Source organism: Pelophylax lessonae (genome assembly GCF_965119305.1).
Source record: "Pelophylax lessonae genome assembly, chromosome: 2".
NCBI lineage: Eukaryota > Metazoa > Chordata > Amphibia > Anura > Ranidae > Pelophylax > Pelophylax lessonae.
The window spans coordinates 506502440-506520948 of NC_138769.1; the positions used below are offsets into that span (position 1 = coordinate 506502440).

Here is an 18509-nt window from a genome sequence, read left to right on the forward strand (position 1 = left end):
AAGGCATGTTTGTGTGGTAATGCATTCTAATGGCAAGAATAAATTAAAATACAGGCCAATAGATTCCATCAATGCCAAGCGCATGAACACGCATAAACACGGCTTTAGGCACATTTTTTGTCAGCTACATGTTCCTCCCCTGGAGCAAAGGAGGTCAAAATTGGATTTTTCCTACAGCTTACCTGTAAAATCCTTTTCTTTATCGTACATCACAAAACACAAAGTAGCCACAATAATTACTATCTGGGACGTCCCAAAGCAATGCACTTGAGGGAAGGTGAGAGACTATATATGAAAAAAAAAAACGCCATCAGACCTGAAAAGATCTACATAGCTGCCTGCAGCACACTGCGGCCAAATGCAAAATCCTCCCAGATCCTAATATCCACCTGATAGAATCTAGTGAACATATGTACTAAAGACCAAGTAACGGCCCTGCAAATCTGAGCCATAGAACCTTGATTGTGAACTGCCCAAGAAGCACCTACTCTTCTGGTAGAGTGTGCCTTTACCGGAAAAGTTGGAACCTTCCCTTTTAAACCATACGCCTGGATAATGACCTGGCAAATCCACTGAGAAATTGTAGACCTAGATGCTGCCTGCACTTTCCTGGGCCCTTCTGGCAGCACAAACAAAAGGTCAGTTTTCCGAATATGAGGTGACATCTTCAAAAAGACCTTAAATGCACGTACTACATGGAGAGAACGTAATAATTTTTCCTCTGCTGTTTGAGGATTTGGGGAAAGAAAAAAGGCACTATAATGCCCTGATTCAAATGAAAAGTGGACACCACCTTGGGCAAAAACCCTGGGTGTGGACGTAGAATCACCCTATCTTGATGTAGGATCAAAAATGGCTCCTTACAAGAAAGAGCTGCCAACTCCGATACTCTTTCAGCTGAAGTTACTGCAACCAAAAAGACTAACTTTCTGGTCAAAAGATGGCAAAATGGGCTAAAAAGGCTGTTTCTGTAGAAACGCCAGGACCAAATTTAAATTCCAAGGACACAACGGTGGCCTAACTGGCGTGAAGCATACGTGGCACCCCTTGTATAAAGGCTCGGACCAAAGAATGCAAAGCAATCGGTCTTTGAAAAAAGACTGACAAGGCTGAAATTTGAACTTTGATAGTGCCTAAGGCTAGCTTCATATTCTCCCAATGATAAAATTTACGGGAATGCAACTTCTTGGCTTCACACCAAGAAATGAAAGACTTTCAGACTCTGTAATAACTGCCCCTAGAGACTGGTTTCTTAGCATTTATCACAGTAGAGACTGCAGGACCAGATATACCCCGTTACCTCAAAATCCAGGCTTCAATAGCCAAACCGTCAAATTTAGAGATTGTAAAGCAGGGTTGCATATCGGACCCTGAGAGAGCAGATCTGGATGCAGTAGAACCCATGGCCTTCCCACAGCCAAATTTAATTTGCGCATACCAAATGCTCCTGGGCCAAGCTGAAGCCACCAGGATTACTGGTTTCCCTTCTTCCTGAATCCTGCGCAGAAGTCGTAGCAGCAGCTGAACCGGGGGGGGGGGGGGGGGGGGAGTCAAAGATCAGGGAGAACTGCTCCCAGGGAGTCACCAAGGCATCCACTCTGACTGCGAGCGGATCCCTGGTCCTGGGCAAAAATGTGTCCAACTTGTTGTTAAACCTGGATGCCACCAGACCTACGTCCGTGACCCCCTATCGTTGACAAATCAATGCAAAGATCTCGGGATGTAAGAACCATTCCCCTGGAAGCATCTTCTGGTGACTCAGAAAGTCTGCCTGCCAGTTCTCTATTCCTGGAATGAAAAAAACCCACAGGCATAGAACAAATTTCTCCATCCAGGATAGGATGAGACCCACCTCCTTCTGGGCTGACTGACTGTTGGTGCCCCCCTGATAGTTGATATAGGCCACAGCCATGGCATTGTCGGATTGTACCCTGACAGGGCAACCCCGAAGTCTGGGAGTCCAGTACATTGATGTCCGACAAACCACTCAGATTTACAGGATATTGATGGGAAAGCTCCTTTCGATACAGGACCATTTCCCTTGGACAGTGGTAGACAGTGAGAGAGACTGGCATCTGTAGTGACCGCCTTCAAGACTACTGGAAGAAAGGATTTCCCACTCTCTAAATTCCTGGCTAACAACCACCAACCTAGACTCTGATGTACCCTCGTTACTAGAGACATGCGACAATCTAGGGCCTGGATCTTTTTGCTCCAGGCTGACAGAATGCTCCAGGCTGACAGAATGTTGTTCTGTAAAAGGTCTAGCATGAAATTGGGCATAAGGAACTGCTTCGAATGAGGACACCCTCTTCCCTAGCAACCTCATATAAAGAGGTACAGAAGGATACTTTTTCCCTCCTATGATCCGAACTAGATCCTTCAGGGCTATGACCTTTCTTGGCGGCAAAAACACCTTTGCCTGTATTGTGTCCACAACCCAGATACTCTAGTCTCTGAACCAGGTGCAATACTGACTTTGCCAAATTCAGAATCCAACCCAGATGTTCTAAGAACTGAACTGCCCAGAACACATTCTGGCTTAAAGTAGAAGCTGACCGGTCTATAAGTAATAGATTGTCCAGGTATCCTACCACTGCTATCCTTTGAACAGTCAATACTGGAGCTAGGGTTTTTTTGAACGCTCGCAGAGCCGTGGCTAGCCCGAAGGGCAAGGCTACGAACTGAAAATGATGATCTTCCACGGCAAAGCGCAAAAACCTTTGATGAGCCTGAAAATTTGGCATGTGAAGGTATGCATCCTTGATGTCTATGGATGCTAGAAATTATCCTCCTTGCAGAGGGGCCATGACTGAGCGAATGCACTCTAAATGTGCAAATGTTTAAGAATTGGTTCAGAGCTTTGAGATCCAGAATAGGTCCCACATCTCCGTTTAGCTTGGGGACTACGAAAAGGCTTGAGTAAAAACCCCTGAATTTCTCATTGTTTGGAACTTCTGTAATCACTGCTTGAGACCTCAGATGGTCCAGAGCCAGAAAGAAGGATCCTATTTTTAGAGGACCTGCAGGTATGTTTGACCCTACAAACCAAGGATGAGGAACACCTGAAATTCTAGTTGGTACCCTTGCGAGACTGTGGAAATAACCCAGTTGTCCTGAATCATTTCCACCCAGGCCTCCGAGAACTGTAGCAGCCTTCCCTCCACCCGACTGGGTGTGGGGCGTTCCTTCACAAGGTAGATTTAGAGCTAGACTTGATAGGCCTCTGGGCGCAGGGTTTCTTCTGCTTTTGACCTGAAGACTTGGCTCTAGATCCAGATGGCTGAGACTGTCAAAACTGCCTGGGATTAGAAGTACCGGGAACCTGAGTGTTGGACACTTTAAAAGAAGGACGTTTACTTCTCCTCTTAACTGCTAGAAGCGCACTTTTCCCCCGAAATCTTTTGGATATATTTGTCCAGATCATAGGTGCTCCCCATGAAAGGGAATGCCAGCTAGCCATTTTTTTTTTTACACGGTAATTCCGCTGATCAACTTTTTAGCAAGAGGATTCTGCACACAAACTGACAGAAGAGCAAACCGTGACATTTGCTGTATGGAGTCCTTAAGAGCATCTACTGCAAAACACAAAGCCCGAGGAAAATCTGCCAAATCTTTAGCAGACTCCCTGAGAAGGAACACTCCTGGACACAATTTTAATACGGTCTTTCAAAGATTGAAAAATTCCTATAGCCGCCGCTGATGTATTGCAGACCCTGCAATGAAAAAGGAAGTTTTTAGTAAAGATTCCAATTTCTTATCAGCTGGATCTTTAAAAACCTGGGCATTATCTACAGGACAGGGTAAATTTCTGTTTACAGAAATAGCAGCATCCACTGTGGGCATACTGCATTTTCTTGTGAGTTTTTCCTCCACAGGATACAACAAAGAAAACCTTTGGGGAGGAATATAAATTATATCAGGATGATCCCAATCAGATTTTACTATCTGCTCTAAAAGTGCATGTAATAGAAAAGCCTGAGAATTTTGGAGGAGGACATAATGAGCCGAATGAGGAAAATGAGACTTCAGAAATCTCTAAGGGAGGTCATTTAAATCCAGACTAAACCATTTCAGTGAGAGACTGAATTAACAATCTCTAGGATTGAGAGGCCGAGAATGGCTCCTAAGACCCTGACTCCCCAGAAGTGGAATCCTCTGCTTGGCCTTTTTCCAAGCCATTTACAGCTACTTCTTCCACATCCTCTGCCCAATCCTGAACTAAAACAGGGGGGCTCAGGTGAGGGGGGATCCATAACGTTTCCTCCCTCCTTGTAACACTGAAGCAATCATGCCAGCAATTTTTCCCTCAAGGCCGGCTAAAACTGATGCCAATAGTCCCTAGTGATGTAGGCTGAGACAGAAGCATTAGATGTGGCTACTATGCCTGACAACTGAAATAGCTCAGATTGGCCAGTAGCCCCTGGCCTCTCAGGGAAGGTTAACACGGAGGATGCACAGTTAGGATCTTCCAATTCTGATGGCGGCACACTTGTGCCCCTTCCCGCTGTGCCCCCCCCCCCACTCCTTTTACGGGAGGACATTGCTCCGGACAAGAAAACTTGAGGTACTCTTTAGTGTACTCAAAGCTTGTGTTGAGCTGTAACAGCTTATCACACACAACACAGTTATCCCAAAGTAACAAAACCTGTCATTGCCTGTAAACATCCACCCACAGGGACCCAGCTGCAGCTGCTCTGGGTCCCATCCAGCGTCTGATAGAAGCGCACGCCGTCCGGAACACTCCTTAAATGCTAAGTGCACGCCATGAACACGCCCCTCTCGACTCCACGTGCATGCTCGTGCATGTAAATAGGCTGAATTTGCACGCACGTGATCTCCCGCCGCAGGGAAGGCCACCAAGGGTAAGCGGATGCGCAGGCCGGATATATAAAGTCCCACTTCCGGTCAAGCATCAGGGGGTTGAGAACAGAAAAGGCATCCAAGGTACGCAGGTCACAGCTGAATACACATACTGCCTCTAGTGGAGACATAAAACATGGCACCCAGTATCTTAAATTAGAAGGTAACAGTGCATCATAATTAAAGTGAACTTACCATTCCTGCTGCAGGATTCTGCCTATAACTAGAATCCAATCTTCACCCATCACGGCGGGTTCTGTCACTTGTTGACCTTCAAGGACCGGGTCCCCTTAATTTTTGGGGCCACTCCTTTGGAGTGTAGGGCACCCTGCCGGAATGCCTTTAAAGTTAGTCCTACCAAGGGTCCAGATCCCAGGGTCCAGCGCCCAAGAGGGTCGCATTACAGGCAATACCTCAATCCCTTTACTGAGGTTTAGGTACCATCCTTTTAGTCTTCCACTTTCGGATGATCTGATTGCCATTCCCGTTGGATCCAGGAGATCTTAACCGGGGTTGTAGCATAATATTTTTTTTCTTCTTTAAAAATATGGAGAGCTTCTCCAACCATGACCATCACCTCTAAGACACTGGCGAAAAAACTGAGGTACTTCTCGTATGGGAGGAGTTATATGGAGGGGGGACTTCCTGTCTTTTTGGTTGCCAGTGCCATTCACCTATAGGTGGCATATAACCCAGATAGTAATTATTATGGCTGCTCTGTGTCCCGTAATGTACCCTAAAGAAAAATGTCCTGTGTGCGTAGGGGCTAATATACAGTATTGCAGATTACCAGTCTTAAGATTTAGTGGCGTGGCAGCAATACATTTTCATTTTTTCAGGCTAGGACCATTTTTAGCAATCAAAGAAAATATCTGTTGATTTTGCCATATAAACATTTTTCTGGTCACTGCCTGCGAGTTTAACTGGAAGCATAAACAAAGTTATCTTATTTGTGTGAACTACTAATCTCCCCATTGTTCCATGCAATCGAGATGAGCAAAGGCAGTGAGCATAGCTAACCAGGGACAGGAAAAGTGTTTTTTGCAGGATTACCAGGTAAATATAAATGGGAAAAAGACTAAAAAATGAAAACTAACGCAGCCACCACATTCACAATTTGGTAATCTGCAATATACACTGCTCAAAAAATATAAAGGAAAACTTTTTAATTAGAGTATAGAATTAAGTCAATTAAACTCCTGGGATCTTGATCTGGTCAGTTAAGTAGCAGAGGGGGGTTGTTAATCAGTTTCAGCTGCTTTGGTGTTAATGAAATTAACAGTAGGTGCACTAGATGGGCAACGATGACAACCTCTAAAACAAGAATAGTTTTACAGGTGGAGGCCACTGACTTTTTTTTCCCCTACTGATCTTTTCTGACTGTTTTTCACTAGTTTTGCATTTGGCTAGGGTCAGACTGGTAGCATGAGGACCTGGACCCTATTGAGGTTGCACAGTTCAACTCCTCCAGGATGGCACATCAATACGTGCCATTGCCAGAAGGCTTGCTGAGTCTCCCAGCACAGTCTCAAGAGCATGGAAAAGATTATAGGAGACAGGCAATTACTCTAGGGGAGCTGGACAAGGCTGTAGAAGGTCCTTAACCCATCGGCAGGACTGGTATCTGCTAATTTGTGCAAAGAGAAACAGGATTAGCACTGCCAGAGCCCTACAAAATGACCTCTAGCAGGCCACTGGTGTGAATGTTTCTGATTGTTTGGTCAATGACAGACTTCATGAGGGTTGCCGGAGGGCCCGACGTCCTCTAGTGGGCCCTGTGCTCACTGCCCGGCGCCGTGGTGCTCGATTGGCATTTGCCATTGAACACCAGATCTGGCAGGTCTGCCACTGACGCCCTGTGTTTTTCAAAGATAAGAGCAGGTTCACCCTTAGCACATGTGACAAACAAAGGGTCTGTAGAAGCCGTGGAGAATGTTATGCTGCCTGTAACATCGTTCAGCATGACCGGTTTGGTGGTGGGTCAGTGATGGTCTGGGGAGGCATATCCATGGAGGGAAGCACAGACCTCTTACAGGCTAGACAATGGCACCCTGACCGCCATTAGGTATCTAAGTGAAAGCCTTAGTCCCATTGTCAGACCCTACGTTGGTGCAGTGGGTCCTGGGTTTCTCCTGGTGCAAGACAATGCCCGACCTCATGTGGCGAGAGTATTCAGCCAGTTCCTGGAGGATGAAGGAATTGATACCAGCGAATGTCCCTTATGCTTGCCTGTCCTAAATCAAATAGAACCTCTGGGACATTATGTTTCAGTCCATCCAATGCCGCCAGGTTGCACCTCGGTCTGTACAAGAGCTCAGTGATGCCCTGTTCCACATCTAGGAGGAAATACCCCAGGATACCATCCGTCGTCTCATTAGGAACATGCCCTCACGTGGTCAGGCAAGCATACAAGCACTAGGGGGCAATACAAACTACCAAGTACCATTTTAAATTTCTGTAATGAAATTTCAGCAAAATGGACTAGCCTGCTGCACATCATTTTTTCACTTTGATTTTCAGGGTGTCTTTAAATTCAGCCCTCTGTACATTGATAATTTTCATTTCCATCAAATTAAGGGGCATTCTTTAGTTCCTAACACATTATCCAGTCCATATCTGTATAATAACCCAGCATGATATTTTTCCCAATTGAGATCGAAAGGGGTTTCAAAGTGTTCCTTTCATTTTTTTGAGCAGTGTATTCAAAATCTGCTTTTGGGTTTGGACACACTTTAAAAAGAGAAGTATGGATTTTGTGAAAAAAAAAACAAAAAAAAAAAAATTATACTCACCTAGTTGAATACAGCATCGGTCCAATGCTGCATCTATCCCCCGCCAGCTCCAGACCAAGAACTGAATGCTCAGCTCTTAATCTTCAGGCTGTGGAAAGCTGGTGACTGTCAGTCACCGCTGTGTGCTCTGCCCATCTAGTGCTCAATGGAGCACTGGGCTGTGGAGGGGGTGGCTCACTTAGAAGCTAAACCAACTGTTGGTCCAGGCATCTGAGTGGATCATGACCAAGTTATCAGGCTCTTTTCAGGGCCCAGAGCAGCTCTATGACATCAGCCATCAGCAAGCTTTAGTCCGCAGTAGGCTGAAAATGGGTCACAGGAGTGCAGAACGAACTGCACTAATATGATCCATAGGAGAAGTACAGTCAACAAATCTTTGGCTATACTTCTCCCTTAACTCCCAGCTAAATAAATGTGAGGTTAGAATTTTATTCAATTAAATCAGAAGCATGAGGGACTCATCCTAATTCTCATCTCCAGGACTCTAGATGTGAATATACAGTACATCACCTGAACTACTGTACTTTTTGAGTTACCAACACCTTAAAACAAAAGCAGACAATTTCAGCAATCTTCCAGTACCACAACATCTAATACCCCCTAACCACTCAGGTATATGTAAAACAGACGATGTTTAAATATCATATTTGAGCAATTTGCACAATTTTAGCAAGCAGATTTAACATTCTAATTGTCGTTCACAAAAATGGGAAAAAAATATTTTAAAATATGTGACGTGTGCAATTTCCTAATCCAGCTACAGAAAAAAAAAAAAAAAAAAAAAGAGTATAATTTCATTTTTAATCGCATTGATCTGTCCACAAAAGGAAAAAAAGTACATGTAATACTTTGTCCCACCTTCCTACTTACTATGGAAGGCTAGCTATGTGGTTGGAATGGATGCCTCCCTCCCCCTACGGCCCCCCCCGACAATGCATCTAGCAAGAGGACTGCATTGATAGCAACACTTCTCTCCAACTTTTTAGAGGTTTTCATGCATCCACTCCTGACGAAGTGGCGATGGGCCACGAAACGCGTTGAGGTTACGATGCTTTGTACACATCATATACTCCACTACTACTTGGATTTTAATACGGGATACTGTGAACATATTATATGACTCTATTATTTGAAATCTCGCCTTGCTGATTGTTATGTATTTGGATCTGGGAACCATGTATTAGCTCTCTTAGTGTGTTGACTATGTAACATTTTATGTCATGTTCTGATTATGTGTACCAATAAAAATGTGCAAACCTTCCATGTCGGCTGTGTCACGTTTGTCATGTAAAGTCCCAACCTTTTTCTTTTATTCTCTCCAGCTCCAAGCACTTTCCTGAAACAAGCGCCAGCAAGAGGAATGTAGAGGAAGTGCTTGTTCTAGCCTCCTGTGCCTCTGCATTCCTCTTGCTAGCACTTGTCTTAGGAAAATACTAGAGATAAGCATTGACTATCCATGCAGTTAGCTCCTTGCTATCTGCACTGTTGGACAGCAGTGGGGGGGAAAGGGAGAATCTTGTATAGCCATGTGCTGGCCTTCCACTGCACATAGGAAGATGTAACCTATTACTACATGTACTTTGTCCCCTGCGGGGGGACAGAACAGTGTTCTAGAAAAACAAATTTGACTTTGTCTTTAAAGCAGAACTGAAAGAAGGGCTGTGGTGGGTGGGGAGCTTGCACTTGTAATATTGTTCATGTATGAACGACATACATTCATATTATACAAAACTTACCTTTGTGTTTGCTCTGCTCCACCTGTAACAGCTCTGCTCTCTTACCAGTCAACAATGCCATCTTAAAAAGGAAGCTCATCTCCTTGCTGGCATCTTTCTTTATCATTCATAGGGTGGCCACTAATGATGCAATACGCATGTGTGATAGAGTTGCACCTTCATAGAGCTTGGCTAACAGAGAAAGTATGTACAATGCACTACACATGTGTAGCAGATCGTGTTTAGCAGGAGACATACAAATGCTCTTCTCTTACAAGGCTGTGCATAACAGCATTTTTTCCCCAGAGTTCAGCACTCCTTTAAATTATACCTGTGCTCTGCATGGTAAAAGCAAATGTTCACTTCAAATTAATTTATTCTGATGTTCTCCTTGTAATCTGAATGACAGTACAATATTATGGCATCAGTAAAACAGTGAAGCTTTTTGACATATGTTTAGTAAGTTTGAAAACACTTTGGCATCAATCATTATAAGACAAATTGAAAAATTAAAAACATTAAGAACTTCACATTTAGGAAGTTGCATTGTATAAAACACGACTTACCCTCTGCGCTGCTTCAGCAGCTGCTGCCGCCATTGCTGCGGCTTTGGCCTTCTCAGCCTCATCATAAGTTGGAAGAGTAGTGGCTACACTGTAAGGAGGTGGTACAGGGTAGAATTCACTCTGCGTTTCTAAAGAAGGCAGAAAAAAATTAAAACATATTTACAGCAAACAAATTCATTATGGTAAGAAGAAAAAAATAAATAATGGGTATAATTCATGATCATTTTTTTTTTCACATTAACATTTTTGTTCTCATCAGAGATTTGGTGATCACTGCCTGTGGTAATTTTCAATAAACAGGGAATTAAAAAAAAAAATAAAAAAATTATACTATACTAATATATATATATATATATATATATATATATATATATATATATATATATATATATATATATATATATGTGTGTGTGTGTGTGTGTGTGTATGTATGTGTGTATGTGTGTATGTATATATATATATCATTTATTGTGCTATAAACCGGTCAAATATTTTAGGTAACCCTGGAATGAGAGAAAAAAGGGGGCTGCCATTGCCATTTTTCTGTGCAGGTTGGCATCTGGTATAGCCAGGGAGGGGTGGTGCCTTCTACAACATAAGGCACTGTTAATACAAAGTGGCATTTCATTCATTACTATGCACCGCAGCGTAGCAGAGATATTTTGTCATTTCTTGTTGTGTCACTGAGAAAAAGTTTTCACAGATGACAAACAAAAATGTACAGGACTTTACTCCATACACTATCCAAAACAACTAAAATAAATGTTTGGTACTCTATGCACTTTAATGTGTGTTCATTCAAAGTTAAAACTCCTGCCTTTTTATACAGTGGGGGAAGGTTTAGGTTAAAATCACACAACTCAACTTAAAACTGAGCATGTGCGGAGTTGCCACCACAGCTGCAAAATCCCTAGCTGAACTGGGGACATGAACAGAAGGTTCGAGATAGAAAACAGCAGGATCAACCAGGTTTTTTTGCAGAATTTAGAAAGCAAATGAGTATGAACAGCATGTAATACAGGATTTGATTTTTTTATGATGCGGGTTTAATGGCTCAAGTGACCTTATTTGCCCCTGTATAATTAAAAGGTACACTCTAAACAATAAAAAAGGAAACCTTGTGACACATACAGAAAGCACACCCAAACTTTGTCAGTACAGTTTTTACAAGAACTGTTGTGGTCTTCCAGTCTACCCCAGGTCCTTCTGTCAGTAATCTGGTAATCCTAGAAACCCTGCTTGTGATGCAGATGAACTCCCAATCTACCTCTCTTGTACAGACACCTCAAGTAGAATTTTCTCACAGTCATTAAATTAAAACAGACAATTACATAGGACTGAAAGTACAGAAACCGTAAGAGAGGGCAAAAGTGGCCAAAAGTTTTGAGAATGACAAATAATATTCTTTCACAAAGTTTGCTGCTTCAGTGTTTTTAGATCTTTTTTGTCAGATGTTACTATGGTATACTGAAGTATAATTACAAGTATTTCATAAGTGTCAAAGTCTTTTACTGACAATTAAACAAACTTTTTGCAAAGAGTTAATATTTGGAGTGCTGACTCTCCTTTTTCAAGACCTCTGCAATTCGCCCTGGCAGGTTGTCAATCAACTTTTGGGCCATTTCCTGACTGATGGCAGCCCATTCTTGCATATTCAATGCTTGAGGTTTGTCAGAATTTCTGGGGGGGTTTTTTTTTGGTTCACCCACCTCTTGAGGATTGACCAGAAGTTCTCAATGGGGAACTTTCCTGGCCATAGATGCAAAATTTCAATGGCTTTGTTCCCCCAGCCACTTCGTTATCACTTTTGCCTTATGGCAAGGTTCTCCATCATGCTGGATAAGGCATTGTTCTTCACCAAACTGTTCTTGGATGGTTGGGAGAAATTGCTCTCGGAGAATGTTTTTGTACCATTCTTTATTCATGGCTGTGTTCTTAGGAAAAATTGTGAGTGAGCCCACTCCCTTGGCTGAGAAGCGACCCCACACATAAATTGGTCCTAGGATGCTTTACTGTTGGCATGACACAGGACTGATGGTAGCGCTCACCTTTTCTTCTCTGGACAAGGTTTTTTCTGGATGCTCCAAACAATCAGAAAGGGGGTTCATCAGAGAAAATGACTTTAACCAGTCCTCAGCAGTCCAATCACTGTACCTTTTGCCAAATATCAGTCTGTTCCTGATGTTTATACTGGAGAGAAGTGGGCTTCTTTGCTGCCCTTCTTGATACCAGACCATCCTCCAAAAGCCTTCCCCTTACAGTGCATGTAGATGCACTCATACCTGCCTGCTGCCATTCCTGAACAAGCTCTGAACTGGTGGTGCCCCGATCAAGCAGCTGAATCAATTGTAGGAGACGGTCCTGGCGCTTGCTGGACTTTCTTGGGCATCCTGAGGCCCTCTTCACAAATGCAGTGGAAATGTTTTTATGGGATTAGGTTAATTTTCGTGGGAAAGAGGCACTTTGCAATTATTTGCAACTCATCTGATCACTCTTCACAACATTCTGGAGTACATGCAAATCATAAAAACTGAAGCAGCAGACTTTGTGAAAATGAATATTTGTGTTATTCTCAAAACTTTTTGCCATGTCTGTACAGTCCCAGCGACCCTGTAAGATGTTCTTTAGATTCTGGCTAAATGGATTGCAAACAAGGCCAAAATAAACATGTAGCAAGTTATACGTACATAAGAAAAAATACTGTAGGTCATCTGCTACTGCTGAAAATGCCAATCGCCTGACTACCTCTGGCTTTGACACCTTCTGTATCACAGACCCAGAACACATGTACAATGAATAAAGTCAAAACTCCTGATCCACATACTTGTTCTGAGTCACTGAGCAAGAAAGAGTTAGAGTTACCATGAAAGCCAAGATCATATATTCCTCTCTTAGTACAAAGTTTAGCAAGCCGTTTTTTTGTTTCGATGCTAAATTGGTTAGATAGTCTTAGTAGCTTACCAACTACTTTCACTTGATGACTATATATACACATTGGTGAATCTTTCCTGGTACATTAAAGGGGCCACCCAGAGATCAAAAAAAACTTTCCTAATTTTTATGTATATTCATCTCTAAAGTCTGAATTCTGCTATAATTTCTCTTTCTGGGCTGTTCTTAAATGTGGCCAGTTTAACAGAAGTGTGTGGGCTCTCCCACTCAACAGAAACTGTTCAAGAAACTTCTGTCAAAGGAGCATGCTGGAAAATCTTCCATCGATCAGCACAGCTGCAGTCACTGATCAGTGTTTTCTGACAGCAGTCTGTGCCACTATCAGAATACAATGTCTCAGCTGCTGGCTTAACTAAAAAAGGAGAATAAATCACTGTGTATGGCTTTAATCTGTGTTTGCGGGTACTAACATCTGTGTTACATCTGTTCTGTGTTGGAAGCCATTTTGGAACTGCGCCCTGACTAGGCAGTGCTGATTTATCTGTCTGTCTGTTGTGTATTGGCACTCCTTTGACAATGCCTTGGTGAGCATTCTTGCAGTTGTCCTACCATCAATGACTATGGTAAAGGCCTAGTGCACCACAATGAGAGCCATTCACCATCAGAGGACAATATGGACGTACTCCTGGCTCTGTCCCCTGACCCTATATCTCCTCTCCAGAGCCTGCATGGTGTTTAGATTTCTCTTCTTGCGTTGTCTTGACTTTCTACTATGCAATTGTCTTTAATCCTTCAATCAAGGAACTCCTTAAACTCCTAGAGAAAGCAATCAGTTCCCTTCTACATGTGGCAAGAACTGCCTATGTTTTTGTATTGTAATATTATTACGGAATCAATAGTTTTTCTAGACACTGAAGCACCAAAAGTAATCCAAATCAAAACCTGACATCGGTCACTTAAGAATCAGTATAAGAGTTTTAAAAAGCAAATAAGTAGTGGTAAAATTTTGAAGTTAGTCAGACTATCTAAAATAAACCCAATGGAACATCTGCCCCTAATGATTAATTGAAATGGAATGAGTTAAGCAAAAACCTAGTGGAACAACTGAAGGAAGTTATTATTCACTTTACCTTGCAGTCATTTCCCCTGCTGATGCACTTTCCACTAACTACTAGAATGTTTACTACACATTGGCAAGGCAATGACACACGGAAGTTGAAAGTCAGGAGCTGATGCATTTATTATAACAAGGTCTTATAGAAGATTGCCATCATTCTTGTAGTGCTTGTAGGTTCGAATAGGCCATCCAGAGGACCGGAGAATCCTCCAATGGACCAAAAAAGTGTAGCTGTTTTTGAACACTTTGCATTCCAGCACCGTTTACTGCACTCGTGTTTGCTCTTACAGGCAAAGTGATCTCTTCTGACAGTTAAATTAAAGTTCCGGCAGAGTGGCTGAGGCAGTACCGCTGAAGTGGGAACCGAGAAGAGTCAAACCACTGAACACCTACACTGCATTTATATGCAAAAGATAAAAACAAATGGCAACTAGGGACTTAACGAATTGCAAGTGCTGCAAGGCTTTTCTTTCTTTTTTTTTTTTTTGCAATATGGACACCCATTTCTGGGGATTTCTTACTACAGTCATCAACATTAAGCTTGGGGATTAGGATTGTTGCTTTGAGGGGGGTGGGGGGTGGGTTATTAATGAAGCCACTAACCAAAAATGTGGGGTTATTATTGCTTCCACTGACCCAAATTTTGGAGCTTATTATGGTTACCAATGACACAAATACTGGAGGTTATTGTTGCTGCTACTGACATCAAAGGGGACAATTTTACTCCCACTCTCACGCTTCAGTGTAACCCCAGGCCCTATTCTGCAGAAAACATAGCAAAACAAAGGCAGAAAGGTGCCATACTACAAGCCATACAACAAAGTGGCAAACCTGCTTGTTGATGTATATTATAAATCAACAGTTAATCTTCTGAAGAAGTGAACATTGTTCATGAAATGCTTTGAGAAAAAAATCTGGGTCTAGGAAACATCCAAAATATCAATATGTACTGTATAAGAATAATGGTGTAAAACTATAGTTAGAAAAAAACAAACATTTTCTGTACATGGTTTAGGCATTTTGAATCATTGCAAATGGAATTATAAACAAGTGTTTTTTTTTGTTTTTTTTTTATTAAAAAGTTATAATTTCACGATGTAGGATTAAAAAAAGTTACAAAATTTTAGATTCCGTTTATGTAGTGCCATAAAAGTCCTATCCAATACTAGGCTTTTAAGACGCCAACTAGGAACTATTGTTATAGCCACTGACCTCAATGATGGAGGTCAATGGTTCCTGCTGCAGTCAGCCAAAAACTGTGAGAAGAGTGGGGAACAGGGCTGAGCCAGGCTGTGCGTCTGAATAAACGCACACAGACTGGCTCAAGATCAAGCCGGAATGAGTGCTCCTATAGCAAGCAGCTTGCTATCTATGCGGGCACACGGAAGGGAAAAGAAGCTCTGAAAACCGGCAGGGATGCCAGAAGAGTAGGATCGGGGGCGCTCTGTTCAAAACCAAAGACTGTTTTTTTTACATAAACTGATTCTAATGACACTTTTTTTTTTTTACGCCCAGACACCAGTAATGGGACTGATTTTTGCACTAAGTGACCAGCAATGTAAAGGCTATGGTTAAGTACGTCTGACCCCTGCAGTCTCTTAGCTTGGAGAAGGGAGGAGGAGTGCAGGGGAGTGCCTTGCCATCCTAGGCAAAGGGGTTGTATGTATCTATTGATGCGCACAGTGTAGGGAGGAACACCACTAGTGTTGAATGGATCCAGCACTGGAAATTCTTAGCTGCTAGTACAGCACTCCTGGAAAGGAGAAACACAAAAAATAGCAACAGAGGTATAAACCATTTAGGATCAGGCTGAGGAACCAGTGAGTAGACTTTATTTAATGGAGACTAGATAGCAGTCTGAAATCCACAATACTTCCACTAAAAGTTGCAAGTAAAAAATAATACGTTTATGAAACAGCTATGCAACCCAGGAGTCCAGTTAATTGTAGTGAAATCACCAGCGGTTAAAGCAGCCTACGTGCCAACAGAAGAAGATGTACAGGGTAGGTCCTCAGCTAGAGCGGGCTTATTCTGCATGGTAGGGTGGGATGAGCTGCACATGGAGCTGGTGGAAAATTGCCAATGTCCTGCATAGAAAGGAATGCAGCCTGGGAGGACCGTGGTGGAATGCCGGACAGTCCGCGTCTGATCAGTAGCAATGGTGACCGGCGATGACGTCTATCGCTGCGCCAAGGACACCAAGCAAGTGCCACTGGGAAGGAGGGTGTGTGGGAAGCAAGCTGTTTGATCATTGTCCCGTCACTATGACCACATGTTTCGCGCGTCTGCACCACGTCAAGGCTCAGTTTTTGATTGAGGGTACAGAGTTTTATCTGCAGCATAACTATTTAACGTTTTTGGATCAGTTTTACTTTTAACTGCAAGGCATAGCTATGGGGGACAATTTTGCCCCCTTTTACGCCAATATTACAATGGGATATTGGGAGAAACTCCTTATTTGGAATCGGAATGCCTTTGCCAGACATATCCTGTACTATGGCAGATACGTTGATGATGTCCTCCTTATCTGGAATGGCACTGTGGAACAATTTTCCTCCTTTGTATCCTATTGTAACAACAACGATCTTGGCCTGCAATTCACACATGTTAGTTATAGACCCACAAAAACATATTTTTTTGGGATTTGGAACTTTCCCACGCACAAGGTAATATTATTTCACAAAATCATTGCAAACCCACGAGTGGGAACTCATATTTACACTATTCTAGCGGTCACCATCCATAGTAGCATGACAATATTCCTGGAGGCCAGTTTCACAGGCTACGTCAGAATGGTACAAAAAGTGAGGACTATTTGAGACATGATCAGACACTTGTCAATAAAGTTCAAGAAAAGGGTTTTCCTGAAACACTATTGAGTAAAGCATTCCACAAACATGCAGTTCCTCCCTCCCCTTCTTCCTTTACATCAAGTAGAGTCTGGTAAGATGAGAAAAATGCAGTTAGATTTGTCACAGGTTATAATGACAAATATAAACAATTACAAAGATTATCCGGAAGCACTGAAGCGTTTTACAATTAGATACCAAGTTCTCAAAAATATTACCCAAAGCCCCTCAGGTCACCTTTAGAAAGGCTAAAACTCTTAAAAACTTTGAAGCACCAAATAAACTAAAATTTAACAACAAAATGAATACAATGGAAATCCGTTCCTAGAACAGGGATATTCCAGTGTCGCAAGAGAGGTTGCCTAATATGTCAATTTATCCCTCACAGCAGATCAGACTTTCCTGGTACGAACGGACGGATGTTCTCTAGAAGACAATTTTTTACCTGTTCGTCAGAATGTGTAATTTACATACTCCAGTGCCTTGTAACCTCCTTCCCAACGGCACTTGCTTGGTCTCCTTGGTGTGGCGATAGAGGTCATCGCCGGTCACCACTGCTACTGCTCAGACGCGGACTGTCCGGCATTCCACCTCGGTCCTCTCAGGCTGCATTCCTTTCTATGCAGGGTATTGGCAGTTTTCCACCAGTTCCATGTGCAGCTCTTCCCACCCTACCACGCAGCAGAAGCCCGCTCTAGATGAGGACCTACCCCGGACAGCTTCTTCTGTTGACAAGTAGGCTGCTTTAGCCGCTGGTGATTTTACTACAATTAACTGGACTCCTGGGCTGCATAGCTGTTTCATACACTTTTTAATTTTTATTTTTTACTTGCAATTTATATATTTATATGTGATAGTGAATATAGGTTATTGCGCTCAGCAGTAAACTCACAATAAAGTGCTAGTGCATAAATAATGTCACTAGAATCAACATAAACATATGAACCAATTATTTAAAAGTGAATATTCCAATGAATGTCAATAAATATTCGGTGAATATACAATAATAATAAACATAGTCCTTAAAAAGTGCTCGGTGCAAACTTTAAGTTCCAGCAGCAAAAACAATTGGACTTGATGTGAAATGCCTTCACCAATCACCATACACACAGTGCTCGGATAAAATACTTCTTACCAAAAGAAGTTGACCCCTTAGTTATAGGGGGTCATGATCGCAATGTATCTCCACAAGAGCTCCAAATTCTCCTGTTACAGTCTTCACATCCAGTGTGTGACAAGCCAGAAGTATACAGATAACTCCGAGACTCCGGACAACATGTTATAAGAAATAAGGAGACTCCAATAGCGTAATATTGCCATATAAAGAGATTTAATTAAAAGGTAATGCACTTACTCCATAGCGGTAAGTAGAACGCCACAGTAATACAATCGTTCAGCTTCTCCTGGTGGATGGGACGCCGCTTCCGCGTCTGCGTTCCACCTCACCGGAACTCTACGGTCTCACGTTCCCGACGCACGTTTCGTTAGGCGTGCTAACGTCATCAGGGGATCATTGATGACGTTAGCACGCCTAACGAAACGTGCGTCGGGAACGTGAGACCATAGAGTTCCGGTGAGGTGGCACGCAGACGCGGAAGGGGCGTCCCATCCACCAGGAGAAGCTGAACGATTGTATTACTGTGGCGTTCTACTTACCGCTATGGAGTAAGTGCATTACCTTTTAATTAAATCTCTTTATATGGCAATATTACGCT

At 42.6% G+C, this 18509-nt stretch overlaps 1 protein-coding gene across 2 annotated transcripts in view; it reads right to left on the reverse strand.

Moving 5' to 3' along the window:
- Window positions 1-18509, reverse strand: part of NDFIP2 (Nedd4 family interacting protein 2) — a 189095-nt gene that overhangs the window by 126586 nt on the left and 44000 nt on the right. For both annotated transcript variants that reach the window (XM_082246941.1, XM_082246940.1), the window contains exon 3: window positions 9937-10064. In XM_082246941.1, coding sequence (XP_082103067.1) covers window positions 9937-10064 — 128 coding nt within the window. The remainder of the gene's footprint in view (window positions 1-9936; window positions 10065-18509) is intronic.